Source organism: Myripristis murdjan, chromosome 13, assembly GCF_902150065.1.
Source record: "Myripristis murdjan chromosome 13, fMyrMur1.1, whole genome shotgun sequence".
NCBI lineage: Eukaryota > Metazoa > Chordata > Actinopteri > Holocentriformes > Holocentridae > Myripristis > Myripristis murdjan.
Genome location: NC_043992.1, coordinates 22,851,611 through 22,867,573, shown reverse-complemented (window position 1 = coordinate 22,867,573; position 15,963 = coordinate 22,851,611). Strand labels below are relative to the sequence as shown.

Here is a 15,963-nt window from a genome sequence, read left to right as displayed (position 1 = left end):
AGCCCTCGGATCTCCACTGATGATACTCCCACATTTCAGTGCGATCTCAAATAAAACGGCACTGCCAAGTGTTAGCCCACATAGCGGCTAAGCCCGAGCCAGTAGGCTACCTTTTATTTTGCAAATAGCCCGCTCTCTTGTTAGACAATAGTAGCATGGAGCCTGCGGAGTGGGATGGCTCTCAAACACGGTGGCTCTCAAACTGGGGTCTGGGGACCTTCGAGGGGTCCTGAAGCTGGGGTGCTACGAGCCCCCCCAGGCAAAAAAAAGGGCAAATAGTTTTTTAAGTCTTAAAATACCTCGCTAATGCAAAGGGATGGCTGTTTTGATCTCATTGCCCCACCCACCAACAGTATAGACAGTTATGCAATTGTATACTGAGGCCAAACCAATAACAAAAATATTCTCAGATGGGTTTCCACAGAATTCCTAAAAAAATAAATAAATGAGGGAGAGTGCTGTAAATGTTGGCGTCAACAACAACAACAAGAGAGGGTTTGGCGCCCACCCCTCTGAAATCTTGCAAATCTACTTCCCCAACCGCGGTGGTGTAAAGAGTTACTGTCAAGATGTACACCAAATTCTACTCTATGTTTTACTAAAATGAAAAAAAAAAAAAAAAAAAAAAAAAAAAACACAATTGGCTACGATGTGTTTCCCTGCAATAGTGTAACACGCTTAAAGGATATCAATGTCACAATGTAGCAAGCAGATGATGGCACGTGGCGCGAGTCCAGATGTTTGTGTAACTACACCATCACCTAGTTTGGGAGGCGATATGACCTGCTTTAGATGCTGTGGATTATGCTGTCCACAGATTATACTGCATTCTGAGTGCAGTGATATGGTCGGAGGTAACACATGAAGCCTGGAAAAGTGCTGTTTTGAAAAGGTGGAGGGGAAACAGAGCTCGGCTTACACTGGAGGGGAATTTTAGGTCTGTGGTGCCCCCGTCTGGCTTCTCTGGGACTGTCCACTAAAGTCATGCGTGTGTGCTTGTGTGTGTGTGTGTGTGTGTGTGTGATGGAGAGAAATGCTCAGGTAAAGACAAAAGCCATTTCAATTTACTTATATTTGCAACTGAGATTGAGCTGACCTAATGTGGCATGTTACTGTGACGACTTCATTGTCAAAGTTACAGCAGGCACTTTCCATGCATGAAAATGAATCATTTCTAGAATTGAAGTGCAACCACAAATCTTCCCAGTCAGACTGTTGAAGGAAAAAATGAGATTTTTTTTTTTTTTTTTTTTAAATTTCATTTTACCTATTAAATGATAATAGCACTCTTATCACACAGGCCCCATCAGACAAACAGCCCCACTTCCAACCCACTCATAAAAAAAAAAAAAAAAAAAAAAAATCTATATGTATTGCTATACAATTACAGGACATCAGCTGACAAATTGAGGCCAAGCCAGTGACAGTAATCAATATGCTGCTCTTTATACCACTGGACTGCACATTATACCCCCTGGGCTGCTCAAAATAAACAGTCTGTCTCGAGACAATGGCTGCTCTTTTCCACAGAGTCTCTTCACTTCCTGGTACGGCGTGGGCCCTTCACCGAGGGCAGCACTAGTGACTCGCAGCATTTCTCACATACAGTGAGCCCACTCTGGCTCTGCCTGTTGCCTCACTCACTCACTTTAAGTTTACCCACCTTCCCGGACTAAAGCACACACACTTCTGCGAACCTGATTTGAAATACAATCAGTGTTGTGTCTGTTGTATCTCACCCCTTCTCTACCCAATTTCTCCCTCTGTGAAGAGATGGAGTTTAGTATAAATTACATGAATCATCTTCCACCCAATGGCAAGTGGAAAGTGATGAAACACAGCTTGACTCATGCAGCTTGAGGGACAATCCCTCTGAATGTCCCTGTGCTGGCCCATTTAGTGGTGGAAACAAAGGTTCACTAATCAAACAGGATGAAGCTGTTTGTTCAGATAATCAGACATCATAAACTTCCTCACAGAGTGGTCACATCACATTAAGGCCTCTAGACACACGTACTTGATCTGTAAGTTAAGCTTTTCATATGCAAAGTAAACTTAAAAAATAAATCTATTTTAGAAATCTATTTTATAAAACCAAAAATTACAAAAAAGAGAAGCTGATTCCTAACCACTTGCCTAATTGAAGCAGATTATTTTTTCAGATGGAAATAAAGAGGTTTTCAGTTCCATCTGTTCAAATTTAGGTCCCAATTTTACATTAACAAATAAATTAGACCTCCCATGCAGTCAAAATCTCAAGAGAGTTTTGATCCACCATCTTGTGTTTGGTTCAATGTTTGGTGTTGGCAAAGTGTTTGAAAACAAAATCCTGGAGGTTGCTTGGTGTTAATATTTAAGTGACGCAGACAAACACGGAAAAAACATGATATCAATCAACAAATATCAATTCTCAGTCTTCCTCAGGGTCTCGACTCTGAAGAGGACTCAGAGTCGATCCACGTCGGTCTGCTTAGTTGCCTTGCTGAAAGAATAAATAATTATTTTGCTTCCTTCAAAGTTGGAGTGCCTTACTTCCTTCCATGGTTGTCTGTAGCACTTAAAGATTAACATCAAGCCAAACCTCCAGGATTTTGTGCCTAAATGGACTTTTACCTGCCTCACTAAAGAGCACCTGCCGTATGAGCCACTGGAGCCATGCAGCGCTCTCCTTTTGTAAATATTAACAGTGAGTGCTGGTGTCCTTTCCCCTCATCCCCGTGGCATGCACTAGAGCTGCAATAATCAATTAGTTCCAAATTACTAATTTAGTAACCAACTATTTTGATAATCAATTAATTGTTTGAGTCATTTTTAAGAAAAAAAATTCCAAATGCTCTGATTCCAGCTTCTCAAATGTTAAATAGTTTCTGGTTTCTTTAGGCCTCTGTCACAGTAAACTAATTATCTTTGGTTGTGGACTGTTGCTTGGGACAAATCAAGACATTTGGGGATGACATCTTGGACTGTGGGAAATTGTAATCTACATTTTCTGACCATTTATGGACCAAAAAACTAATTGATAGTGAAAATAATCGTTTGTTGCGGCTCTAACATGGATGTAAAATATTAAAAATGTAAGGATGGGTGATATGGACAAAATCAAAAATCATGTTATCACTGACCGAATACGTCATTACTGAGCTTGTGACTGCAGGAATGACTACTGCTGCTTTAATAAGATATTTACATATGAGCGGTTACAGATTAACCGTCAGCGTGGATATTAGCCGTACCTTAGTAGTGTGGATATGATAATCAAGCAGGAAGAGGCAAGAGGTGGGAAAAACTGATACAGCATAGTATTGCGATGTTTTGTGTGGCAGTAATGTAGACGCCACAGATGCCAAGTATCGATGCAACAATTGTGATAGCTTTTGATGGCAGTGTTGGTCAGTCTGTCTACTTGACAATCCCATTTTGCTGCAATAAAAATGATTGGAGTGACATGAACAGACTGAAAACTTTATCCTATTAAAAAACAGATGTTGACAAAGTTTTTTTTTTTATTGTTTTCATTTGTCATCCCCTTTCTCTACCCTGGCTTTTCTGTCTCTCTCTAATGTCACTAACAAAAGTGAAGTGAAAGTAAAGTGAAATGCCAAAGGGAAATTAAAAAAAAAAAAAAAAACAGTCTTGGGCGCCCCGGTGGCTCACTGGTTAAGAGCACGCAACATGTACCAGGGCTAAGCCCTGATCGCAGCAACCGGGGTTTGAATCCGACCTCAGGTCCTTTGCTGCATGTCATTCCCTCTCTGTCTCCTGCCTTTCCTGTCTATCTCTACTGTGACTGTCAAATAAAGCAGAAAATAATAATTTAAAAAATCGTAATAATCTAAAAAAACAAAAAACAAAAACAGTCTAAGAAGTTCAGAAAATTGCATCTCTTGACAGCCTTATACACCAAGAAAAGACTGCACTTGTACTACATCATATTATGATGTCCAAGGTCCCAGACAATATCTAGTCCCTTATCTTAATACACTGCCCATGCCTGTAAACATGACATGAGCATGCCCTGCTCAAAAAGGACAGTGAGACCTAACTCCAGTCAGACCAAAACCAGCCACCCACATGATGACGAGGCCTTATCAACATTAACTCCACATTGTCTTTCACATTGTACCAACTTCACCGCTACACGCTTTCACTTTCTCTTTGACTTGTCTTATAAATGATCAACAATCCATTCAGGTTTTGTGATCACTCTATGCATTCTGTGACACAAATAAACAGTGTGTTATATTTTGATATAGTATTTAGAGCAGGCTATGGACCTAGTAGCTGAGATGGCAGACTGAGATGCGTGCCATGCACTTACATCAACTGTGAGTTTCAGTCTGACTCTTGACCCTCCTTGTGTGTAAACAAAAACTATCCCTCCATCTCAGTCGTCCTCTCTTTCTGCTCTACCCTGCTGTCCAATATAATGGGGGAAAAAATGCCAAGACAATCTTTAAATCACATCCATTGTTACTGCCACCAGGAACTCATCAGTGCACTTTGTTCCACTTACTGACCTGTCACTCATGTCCAGCACTATTATTCTACAGCCTGTCGGTGCAATGAGGCCACAAACCACCGCCTGCTGTTTCTGCTGCCTCAGTGCTTTTAATGGCCTCGCTTTCACGCTTGCTTGCTTGCATGTGCGTTTGTGTGTGTGTCCTGTGTGATATAACTTTGCTGTACTTAGAATAGCAGGAAGCAAAATACAGTGAGGAGGACTCAATGAGCAATAGAGGGGAGCACCACCAAGATAAAGACAGAGAGAGGGAGAGAGAGAGAGAAGGGAGAGATTAAATGTGCTTGTGTAGGTCCACCCTGCTGTGTCCTGCTTGTGCCCGAGGGCCACAGGCTGCTCCTCCCCTAAATTCCACAGCTGCCAGGGCACCACACAGCTCTACCAAAGAGGCTAAAGGGGAGTGTATATCAATAAGTACAGGTCCACACAAACACAACCACGCCATGCTTGCATGATGATGGCACACACACGCACACAAACAACATGGATACAAACACAGACACGCATACACCCAGGCACACGGTGGAGTATCCCTTCCTGTGGACAAATACTGGGGAAAGAAGAGATTGGCAGGCAGTCTAATTTTAAGGCCTTAATTATGTAAGCTACAATGTAGTGTCACTCAGCGGCCCACACTAGCTGTCCCAGCTGAGGAGCTGGTGCCCCAGAACCCTTCCACAAGCACTCATTATGGTTCACATTGGTCCAGAGATTACTACCTCCACAGGCTTTCATTTGAAAAACCACTTCTGGTCTCTGACAGCTGTGGGACTGTTTTGCAATCTAGGAAAGGATATTTAAACTTTGACATTTTGGACCCTCAAGATAAAGCAATGGCTTATTTAATAGGTGTGGCTTTTAAACGCAAAATAGCCTGCCAATTTTTTTTTTTTTTTTTTGTGGTCTACTATTGGAGATACAATGGAGCACGCAGCCAGAACACACCGTGCCTCCCAGGACAAACATGCCAAAGATTAAATCCCTAAACTCTAAATTAAAGAGGCAGCTGCTATTATGAGGCAAAACATGTCATTAAAAGCAAGCACTGTGTGCTATCTGGCTGCCCGGCTCCATTCTTTTTATAACCCAGTGTGGACAATATGACATGGAGGATTTTGAACACGCCCTAGTTGTTTACCCAACTCCACTGAGACAGGCAGTCCTCAAAATCAACAGTTTACACACCGAGCTACCACTTGCAAGTCAGGGCCACGGGTCTATAGGCGACCCTGCTGTGTATAGTGTACGGCCATGCTCAGCTGCACACTGTAGATCACCGAGTGCAGACATGCTGACTGATGTGTATCATCTACAGTTCACCATGTCTTGCACAGAGTTTGTCCTTTAGTATTTGTGTCAACATGTACTACTGAAACCCAGTGTTGATAGTATGTCTGCACCAATGTCTCTCACACACACACACACAAAATCACATTCAGGTAATTCTGACAGTGATTGCGATACTGCCTGTGTCTCTATGACTTCCTGTTTAGAAAAAAAACAACACACACACACACACACACACACACACACACACACACACAAATGCCAAAGTCCACCAAATGCACAACTTTTTTCTTGAACTGAAATGAAACTCGTATTTAACACGGGTTTATCATGAACACGACAGCTTTCAATGAGTGTAATTCATGGCTGAACACACTGGAGCCGACTGGAAATCTAAAAACCCATGATGGGAGACAGACAGGCTGTTGGCTTTCTATAGAGGAGGTGAAAGCCAGCCACCCAGCAGATTTTGGCAGCTTTAGAGCACAACAGATCAGATGAGATTATCTCTCACTGATCCCTGTAAAGCAGAGAGCAGATTCATTGATTCCTGCACTGCCTGTGACAGCTTTGGGACTGTAGTCAAAAAAATCAAACACAATAAAAAAAAAAAACATTGAGGCTAATGAGGTCACAAATCCTATTCAGCAATAAAAAAACTGGAAAGACAGACAAATGAAAGAGGAAATACTCTAATCCAGCTACACTGAATAGAGATTGGCACCACGGTGGCAGTAATCTAGCATCAAGGCAAGACAAATGACTGTGTCATACTGCAGTTAGGGCTGAAAAAGTCATGTTGGAACAGTGTCTCTACACTAATGGCAATCAAATTTGGACTTGTCATATCTTGCTGGAACAGTTAGTGCTTCCACCCTTCTTTGTGGTGGCAGGCAAGCTGATCTGCTTGGATTATCAGATGCAGAGAAGTGTATTCACTTCAGTAAAGTCAGATTACTGATAGTTTTAAGACAGCATGTGTAACTGAGGCAGGTCAAAATCCTCTTTAAAAAAAATTCCCTTTGTTTCAATAGCCATTGCACAGGGTATTATAACCGCATACAGTGGCACAGCATGAAAAGAAACTATATGCATGTATTATCTTGTTGTTTGTGCAGTGGAAGAGCATGTTGCTTTGACACACTTCCAGAGAGTGGGATGCCGGGAGAGCCTGGCAGTGACCTAGTGACCAGGCTTGGCTCGGGACACATAAAGCCATGCATGCGTCTCTCTCTCTCTCTCTCTCTCTCTCTCTCTCTCTCTCTCTCTCTCTCTCTCTCTCTCTCTCTCTCTCTCTCTCTCTCTCTCTCTCTCTCTCTCTTTCTGTCTCTCTGTCTCTAATCCAAGCTGCTACTGTCCTGGGTGGGGGAAGGGGGTGGGCTGCAAAATGCATGCGACCATCTAGACAGAGGAGAATACCTGTTCTGCACATTTAGGCTGTGCAGACATGCAGACGGCATTGACCAATATTGCCGTCACTGTTAATGGGCAAAGCAAGTTTGCAGCCGCTCACTGGCTGAAAAAAGCTTCCAGCACTAGCAAGGCAGTTTGCTTGCCTTGATTCATCTGACCTACTTTCACCCCCCCCTCTCTCTTCCCTGTGCCTGGTCTGGGGAAGAGGGAGGGGAGACCACCAGGCAGGAAGCAGCAGCCTTCACAGCACAGCAGCAGTCTACATATGCTCACTGGGAGAGCAGTCCTCCTGACTTTAGCCCTCTCAGCTATACTACATTCATTATTCATCACTACCTAAACATTAAAGGGAAGGAAAACATCCCAGTCCATCTCCCCCTCTGCCTGTTAAACTAATGCATGTGCCATCTTTACAAGCACTTCCCAGATCCCATCCCACCATCACTCAAGCCAGTGATCATGATGGAGTGGCTGCAGGCCTGCGGTGGACACACACAGGCTTTCACAGCAGCTCATACATGCTGCTGCCCCCTCACTCCTCTATGGCTTACGCAGCAGATAGGCTAAACGGCACAGTTATCTAAATTCAAAAGGCCATTGACCTACATTTCAACAGCTCTTTTGTCGCACAGAGGACTCACTGTTATCTGTGATGATCACAAATAAACATCAAGCCACGGTATACACTGACTAACAGGCGTTTCCATGAAAAGCGTGATCTGGATAAATCATGCATGCCGTTTACTTGACAGAACATAACAGGATTAAATGCCCCCCAAAATATTTGATGTAAAAATATCAAGTAAAAAAAAAAAAAAAAAAAACGTGATCTCAAGCGTCATGTGTTTGCACGTCTGTGTTGCTGTTTGTGCTAGCCCTCCTCAGCTGGGACGTGATTTAACAATACACAGGATTTCATTTAGGAAGTGACAATAAACAAACATCCTGGCGTGATATCCTTCCAGCTAATAAGCGAGTCGCAGCCGAGGGCGCACAATTTTGTTATTTTCACGTCCCTCTTGTTATGAAAATCTGTTATCTTTAACGTGACGTCCCAACTTGCATACCTGCCCTCTCTCAAAGTTTTCCTTCTCCAGCTCCAAACTATTGGCCCCTCCGGTCCGTCGTATCACTTTGGGGATAGCGTTGGGTACTTGCTGCATGGAGCTTTTCACTCGATCCATTGTTGCCCGTGACAAATGAGCACAGCAACGATGATCCCTTTCTGCCGATAAATATGCTGTATAAAATAAAAAATAAAAAACAAGCTGCACGGACTATGGCGGGCAACAGTCCATGCTGCACTACGCTCCTCTCGCCGTCCGCTGGCTCACTTGGCCTTTCTGCCTGACACAGCCCAGTCAATGTCAGGACCAGCGGGACGCGCCGTCAAGCCGCGCACTGTCAACACGGCGACTTCCGGTACGCATCTGTCAAAATAAAAGCCCACGTTGCCCAACATTTCCTTACAACAATAATGTAAACTGAATAAATTCTAGGAATCTGTACAAATGCCAAAATTGTAGCCGAGTCCTTGATTAGAGTTGATTCGTCCAAAATCCACAGTATTTCACATAGGTTACACTACAGAACATGTGCGGCTTGAATTGATGTCAATATGGCACATGAAGCTTGCTGAAATTGACCACTCCCCATATTAATATTATTTATATTTATGTTTAGACAGATAGTAAGACAGATTTGGATACCTCCCCAACACACACACCCATATACTGCTGATAAATACTGTTGTTAAATGCACTAAAATATTATTTGTTTTTCATTGTTTTTTTTTTTTTTTTTTGTTTTGTTTTTTTTTTTTTTATAAAGTTCAGTTTTGTGGTTACCTGTGGATAATTATTTAGTTGATACATTTTATTTATTTAAAATAAGTGCAAAGGGACACAATGCAGACAATAATATCAGTGTTAAATACATTTTCATTTAAATTCAGCAATATGTGTCTCGTTAATTAGTTGATGTATTTTCTCAGATGCAAACAACGACAATGTGATACAGCACTACATATTGGCCACGCTGCTCTTAATAAATCGGTATCAGCCATTAAAAAACCCACTGGGAAAAACAGATAAGATAGCAGATGACTTGGAGATATGTATGTGTGTATGGTGCAATACCTAGTGACCAGAAAATGGGAGCACTGTGCATAGAGACAAGAGTTGAGAGTGACTTTGCCTACAGCAGATTTGTTAAATCAATACCAAACATACCAAGTCTCACGGGCTCCGTCCAAATATCATTTACATATTTGACATATCCTGGTACATTTTAGCCCACAAGTGTTCCTCCTAGGCCACACTAAACTGAAGCAACTGTATCTACAACCAACAGCCGCATCTTCCCTGTAGCATACAATTCTGACCGCACAAGTTGAAATAATATGCTATATAAAATGTTAAAATATTAAAACATATTTTAATAAAAGGGGAAAATCAGTTCCTTGTTTGTATAGCACTGTAGCGTGCAATGAAGACATTTTACACTACTTACAAAGGGAGGAGGAAGCGCTGCATGGCTCTAATAAGTGAACATGGGTGGGTAAAAGTCCATTTAGAAACAAAATCCTGGAAGCCTTGCTTGGTAATAATCTTTAAGTGATGCAGACAACCATGGAAACACTAAGGGACATTATAGACACGTTTTACAAACCTGTATGTTTTTCTTTTACTTCGGACACCTGTGATACCTTTTATTTTGAAGGGTACACGTCGCCACCAGAGGCTCTTTGTAGCTCATCAGCGCTGAGCTCACCAAACTCAAACCGTGTATTTATCCTGTCATCATTTTCAGACAGCGGTGCTGCAACTGGACATATCACTTGTGCGGCGGTGCTACACACACTCTGCTCACTGTTACAACATGCAGACACATCCGCAAGGTGTGTGTGTGTGTGTGAGTGTGTATGTGTGTGTGAGCGGGCCGGGCAGCCGCACGCTGCAGGAGCACATATCAAGATATTTGTCCAGACAGACAGACTGACTCCTCCCAGCGCTGCCGGCCACTGGCTGGGGCTGCAGCCGTGCCCGCCCACAGCTACAGTTATGGTTTGTGATTTTGATGTAGCCCTCACGAAAATCAGTATCAACCTCATCATATTTCTTGCACATCATACAAATACACTGTTTAGACGGGAGTATCATTGTGATTTTGATAGCTGTAGAGTGTCAATATGGCAGCATTAGGCAACTTCAATCATGCCAGTTCTAACTCACCAGTATGACTGAGAAAGGAAGCCAGAAAAACAATAAAATAGCTGAAATTTCACCCTCCTGGTGTTGGGGTGGAGACAGTCAGGGCCTGTAGCTCAGGGCTGTGTCAAATCACTGCCCAGGTACTCACCAGTATAACAGGCACTGGGGGAGGGGGGTTAAGTTCATTTAATTTATTTTATCAGCAGGTGTTATTTGAGATGCATGCTGAAAGCTAACACAAAGCCACAGTCAGAGGCAGTCAACAGGGCCCTGACAGAGGCCCCATACATCTGAATAAATCTGCTTTCACATGTAATGTCATATTCAGTGGGACCACAATTACCAGCAGGGCCACTGCTCATAAACCCTGCACAAGAAGAGGAGGAAAAAGTGAACCTATTGTCTCTCTTTACCACAAGCACCTCTTAGACTTTTAATCATGAAGGTCTAACGGCCCCTGACATTACAGTGTCACTGTCATTACTGTGTGATAATCAGGCTGCTGTATGGGTGCCTATCACTGAAAAACACAGTATTCTTTATTTTCCCTGCACACAAGTTAGATTGTGCAACGTGTCAGCTCCAAAGACGTGTTGTTGAGAAGTGTTATTAAACCTGACCCTGAGCTCTCACATTCCTGTATAGGGAAGGCAAGCAAAAAGAGAACTCCTCCTCTGGTATCACATTATGGTACGTATATCAAATTGTGAAGGGAACTGTAAATAATGCTGCTCTTGGGTCTGCCTGCCAGTCAGTCTCTGGGAATATTTTGTCCATTATGACTCCATGCTACCCTCAGCTGGTCAAACCGGAGATCATTTTTTTCCCCACTTCCCTTGTACTTTGTCCCTGACAAACAGTGTTTGTCTAAACTAGTAAACGCAAACCCACCACCATTTGGAGCTTTACAAAATGAAGAGACTAAATAACTTTAGGGGATAGTGGGACTAAAAGATATTAAGTTAGATGTTGTAGAATTCACGTTGATTAGGCTCTGTGGGCCCCAAATACCTGTATATATGTGTTAGGAGTGAATGACTTGGTTTGATAAGCTGTGCTTCGACATCTTGGTGTGAGAAATGGAAAAAACAACAATAATAATATTAATAATAATGAACTAAACAAACAACAAGAACAAGAACTACAACAACAACAACAATAATAATATACAGATAATTAGTTGGCCTACATACACACAGACATACATATACACTAAGTGGCCACTTTATTATATTCACCTGTATAATCTAATTCAGTTCGGCGCAACAGCTCTGCCATAAATTCTACCTTTTGATAAAGTTTATAATGTTCAGTTTTTGTTGACATTGTGGAGAATGTGTCAATCTAATTCTGTTTATTATTGAGGCTGCAGTTTGCAGAGGTCTTGTACTGGACTAGTACATTATATTTTATTGAGAGGTATTTCTAATTTTTTTGTCCTCCCTATTTATATACATGAGGGAGGACAGAATATTAGAAACACCACTTAATAAAATGCAGTCCAGTACAACAGCACCACTATGAGCTCAATGCGAAACATATAATTAAATTAACACCTCTATTACTGTGACAAAAAGAAAACCTGAGCATTATCATCATAAAAGTAAACATTATGGCAGAATATTAGTATTGGATTGTATTAGACTGTACAGGTGTAACTAATAGAATGGCCACTGAGTGCAGGTCGATAAATGTCTGCGTGTATACCTATAGTCTCACAGGGGCAGCAGTATCAAAGTTTGAAGTACACGCCGTGCCCCGATCCGTGCACATGTGCTTCAGACTGCAGAGAGGGATGAGGACAAAAAAAAAAAGTGTGCGATGAGAAAACCTCGCGAGACTGCCACTGTAACGGAGGAGTAGGGCTTGGTTTTGAAGTTTTCAGATGCATCTGTAGATGAATCATAACAGCATCAAGATGTCTGGACGATCGGGCCGCGCCGAGACACGAAGTCGAGCCAAAGACGACATCAAAAAGGTCCTGGCGGCCATCGAGAAAGTGCGCAAGTGGTAGGTAGTCCGATAAGGAGGGAATATGGAGGGAAATGTGTTTGTTACACTGTAGTCGAACATCTGCAGCGACGCTTAAGAAACTTCAGTCGGAAAAGTTAGATGATTGACTGAGATATGAGCCAATCGATGGCTCCGTTTGGGAGAAGAGGCGGGGCTACTGTTTTTTTCCGGCGCTAGCTGTCAATATGGCTACAGCCTGACGTGCTGCGCGGTACAAATGTGTGCCACTTCCAGACTGTCCTGCCGTCAGATGGTCACCAGGCAGCTGGACACCAGTTTCACAACATTAATGTGCACCATGGATATAATCTACATTAAACTGGCCTTCACTAAATATTCCGTAGGCAGTTGTCTTTGTTGTGGAATGAGACCTGGATCATGTAGTAATGTCATTTTTATAGTTTTTGCCATAAAGCCAGGTCTTTTCCTAAAGTCGAGCCGAGCTGCTTGTCCAAATTCATCACGCCGCTTTGAATCCCTAGGGAGAAGAAATGGGTGACGGTGGGAGACACGTCTTTACGCATATACAAGTGGGTGCCAGTGACAGAAACCAAACAGGTGGGCCTGTGCTGTGTCACATATATATACACACACACACTGTTGTTATTTACCCCTGATGCTTCTTCATAGCTGATAAATATTCTAATCTGACACCTGGCTTTGTGTTGTTAGATATATCGCACCAAATCTACAGGTGGAGAGGATAGACGGCTGAAAGATGTGGTCTTAGAAAACACCAACTCCTTGCTGGATTTCACTGGTGAGTCAGGATTTTCTCACCATATCACAGTAATTCAAGAGCCAGATGGAAATATTTGACTATTACATACACGATCATTTGCACAAGGCAAAAAAGAGAGATATTGGTAGAGAGGTTGTCTTGTTTTTATGAGGAATGTCATACTGCCGACCCCTCTGTAGGAACCAAGGAACGTATAAAGATCTGTATACCGTCCTTGTCTACTAGGAAGTGTTTAGTACAATGTAATAATTATTTCTTTAATAGTACTGGAATGAGGATCTCAGCAAAGCTATTAGTTATTAGGGCTGGTGTCAATATTGCAAAGACTAAGCTGTGTCATTATATGTAGGGCAAACCTGCAGAGAAAAATTATACATGGATGACGTTTGAGCTGTCTTTTTTTCTTTATCCTGTGTGACTCCTGTGTTGTTGTTGTTGTTTTTTTATTTCCAGATGAGAACAGCAACCAGAGCTTTCTTTCGGATGTGTACCAGCCAAAAATGGATAACAGCAGCAGCACGTCCAGCTCACAGCAGGTCAGCCCCCCTCACACCTCCAGCCTCCGTACAGAAGACTCCCAGCCACCGATGCTGGGCCAGGAGAGCGTGGATGGTAAGTGGGTGACCAGGGGCTCTGAGAGAAATGTTCACTTCGTCTCTCATGTGTTTTTCTTGTGATTGAGGGAAAAAAAAGGTTAATTTGATGTTAATGATTATAAAGACAGCTCTCCAGTGTTTAGAATCAGTGTACCAGAGCCCTTTCATCGATAACCCCATTAGATAAAATCTAATGGGGTCATCTAAAACAACAGCAAACAAATGTGTGTCTTTTCTGTGAAGTCATGTAGCTGTGTCCTGTCAATGCCTAAATGTAGGAGCTCTTATTTATGCCTTAGTTAAACTCTGAAGTGAGTTTGTTTACAGCTGGCAAACAGACTTTTCATGTTCACAAATCTTGACTGAATTGCTGGTCAGTGGAACATTTATTCTAAAGATTTACTTTTTTTCATTTTAAATCTGTTTGACAAGGGTTTCAGATATACTGTATATGCAGTCTTTATGACATGTAATGGCCTCCTATAGAAAGTAGCATGTGGAAATGTTTTGAACCCTGAGTCTAAAAGTGAATACTGTGATATTTTCTCACAGGATAAAATAGAAGAGAATACACTAAAATAGTTTCAAACTTTAGTAACTATAAACAACTTTATAATATTTACACATTTGTCCTATATACATATACCCACCTTTAATAGTATAAATATGTTTTGTGTTGTGTGAATATGCCATTAAAATGTAATATAGTGGCATGTTAATTGGATAATGTAATTCCATATCTTGTGGTGAATGCAGAGCCAATTCATCCCGGACAAGAAGGGTCAGATGAGCCTCCAACTCTGATCAAAGAGGACCTTCTCTCATCGGGCACTGCCAGACGGAGCGGCCCAAGCACACAGGTTCATTTTCTGAGCGAGTCCCACGAAAGACCAAAACTTCCTCCATGATTAAATTGGCATTTGAATATAAATGATCAAAGCCCGGGATTGCATTAATTCATATAAAGACCAGTGGCTTACAGAAAAATCAATGATATAATTAAAACTGGGTCTGTAATCATGCAACTGTTTATGAAACCAATTTTAATATATTCCTATTTTCTTTTACTAGGAAGAACTGGATGAATCCGGAGCACCTCCTCTAAAGAAGATTTGCACAGGAGAAACTTCTGTGCTGAGATAGCTGATTAATTTTTTTTTTTTTTTTTTTTTTTTAAAAAATCAGCTATTATCAAAGTGCATACAATACTTTTTCTTCATTGCTGTCAGATTATCAAAGCTTTCAAAATACTTCTGATGTTCTCTTGATGTATTTACGCAGATATTACACGTTATGTTTCAACAAACGTTGAAAGCAAGCATTCACGGCAAATCTCTCTACACCAGAACATAAGATGTCCCGGCCAAGTGTCTATCTGGGCTTTTTTTCTTATGTCATTCATTTCCAAAATGAGTGAATTTATTTTTATCTGTAAGGTTAAAACTGTTGCAGTTTGTATTTCCTCTCACTTGCTCTAAATGTAGTATTTTTATGGTGAGTAATTCTCTCTGCTTACAAACCTAAATTTTAATACAACTGATCTTTTCTTTTGCATGTACGCATTTCCTATTGTATTATTTGTGCGTTATTGCGTGTCATAGGATATTCTGAAAAAGTGTTAGTTTTATTGCAGTTAATGTTTAGGTGTGTCGAGACATATGAATGCAGTGCTCTCTTTGGAACAGACCTTCAGTACACCTTTTCCCCTCACAGAAGTCAATGATAAATGCATTTTATTCATATTTATGTTGTAATTTGCTCATGTTTATAAATAAAGATGTTTTTTTGCAAACCACAACAAATGCTGCTTTCCATGTCAAGTCATTAATATCACAGGCCTTGTGATTTTGTATGCCATTATGAGTTGTGTGACCCAAGGCTGTCTTTATTATGACGGCAGACCTATAGGTTGTGCTATTGTTTATACATGCACTGTTCAAAATGGTGCTCACACATTGGTTTAGAAACCCATGTGAAGCTTCAAAGTGAGACGGTGCTGAATTAGTTTGGGCAAATACATCAAAAGATTCACCTTATTGCTTTTTGTCTCCATCCGTACCATAGATTTTTTTTTTTTTTTTTTTATTGTCGCCACATGACCTCTAACCTTCGATTTATATTTTGTATAGGGCGTGGCTTTATTAAGGGCAGTCCTACATTGACAATAGACGGGCTGTGTTA

General features: G+C 41.5%; 2 protein-coding genes across 4 annotated transcripts in view; one reads left to right on the top strand and one right to left on the bottom strand.

Annotated features, from left to right (window-relative positions):
- The window catches only part of hip1 (huntingtin interacting protein 1), a 51,609-nt gene extending 43,046 nt beyond the window's left edge, over positions 1-8,563 (bottom strand). For both annotated transcript variants that reach the window (XM_030067142.1, XM_030067143.1), the window contains exon 1: positions 8,287-8,563. In XM_030067142.1, the coding sequence (XP_029923002.1) occupies positions 8,287-8,403 (117 nt within the window). In that variant the 5' untranslated portion in view covers positions 8,404-8,563. The remainder of the gene's footprint in view (positions 1-8,286) is intronic.
- A 3,738-nt stretch (positions 8,564-12,301) lies between these two features.
- On the top strand, positions 12,302-15,089 carry bcl7bb (BAF chromatin remodeling complex subunit BCL7B b). Of its 2 annotated transcripts, none has more exons than XM_030067161.1 (6): positions 12,302-12,441; positions 12,927-13,002; positions 13,117-13,204; positions 13,640-13,798; positions 14,539-14,642; positions 14,858-15,089. In XM_030067161.1, exons 1-6 carry the CDS (start codon positions 12,329-12,331, stop codon positions 14,885-14,887), a joined length of 570 nt encoding a protein of 189 aa, XP_029923021.1. In that variant the 5' UTR covers positions 12,302-12,328; the 3' UTR covers positions 14,888-15,089. The 2 variants fall into 2 exon arrangements, with proteins under 2 accessions (XP_029923021.1, XP_029923020.1); XM_030067160.1 differs by having other exon boundaries at positions 14,854-15,089.
- The last annotated feature ends 874 nt before the right edge of the window (positions 15,090-15,963 follow it).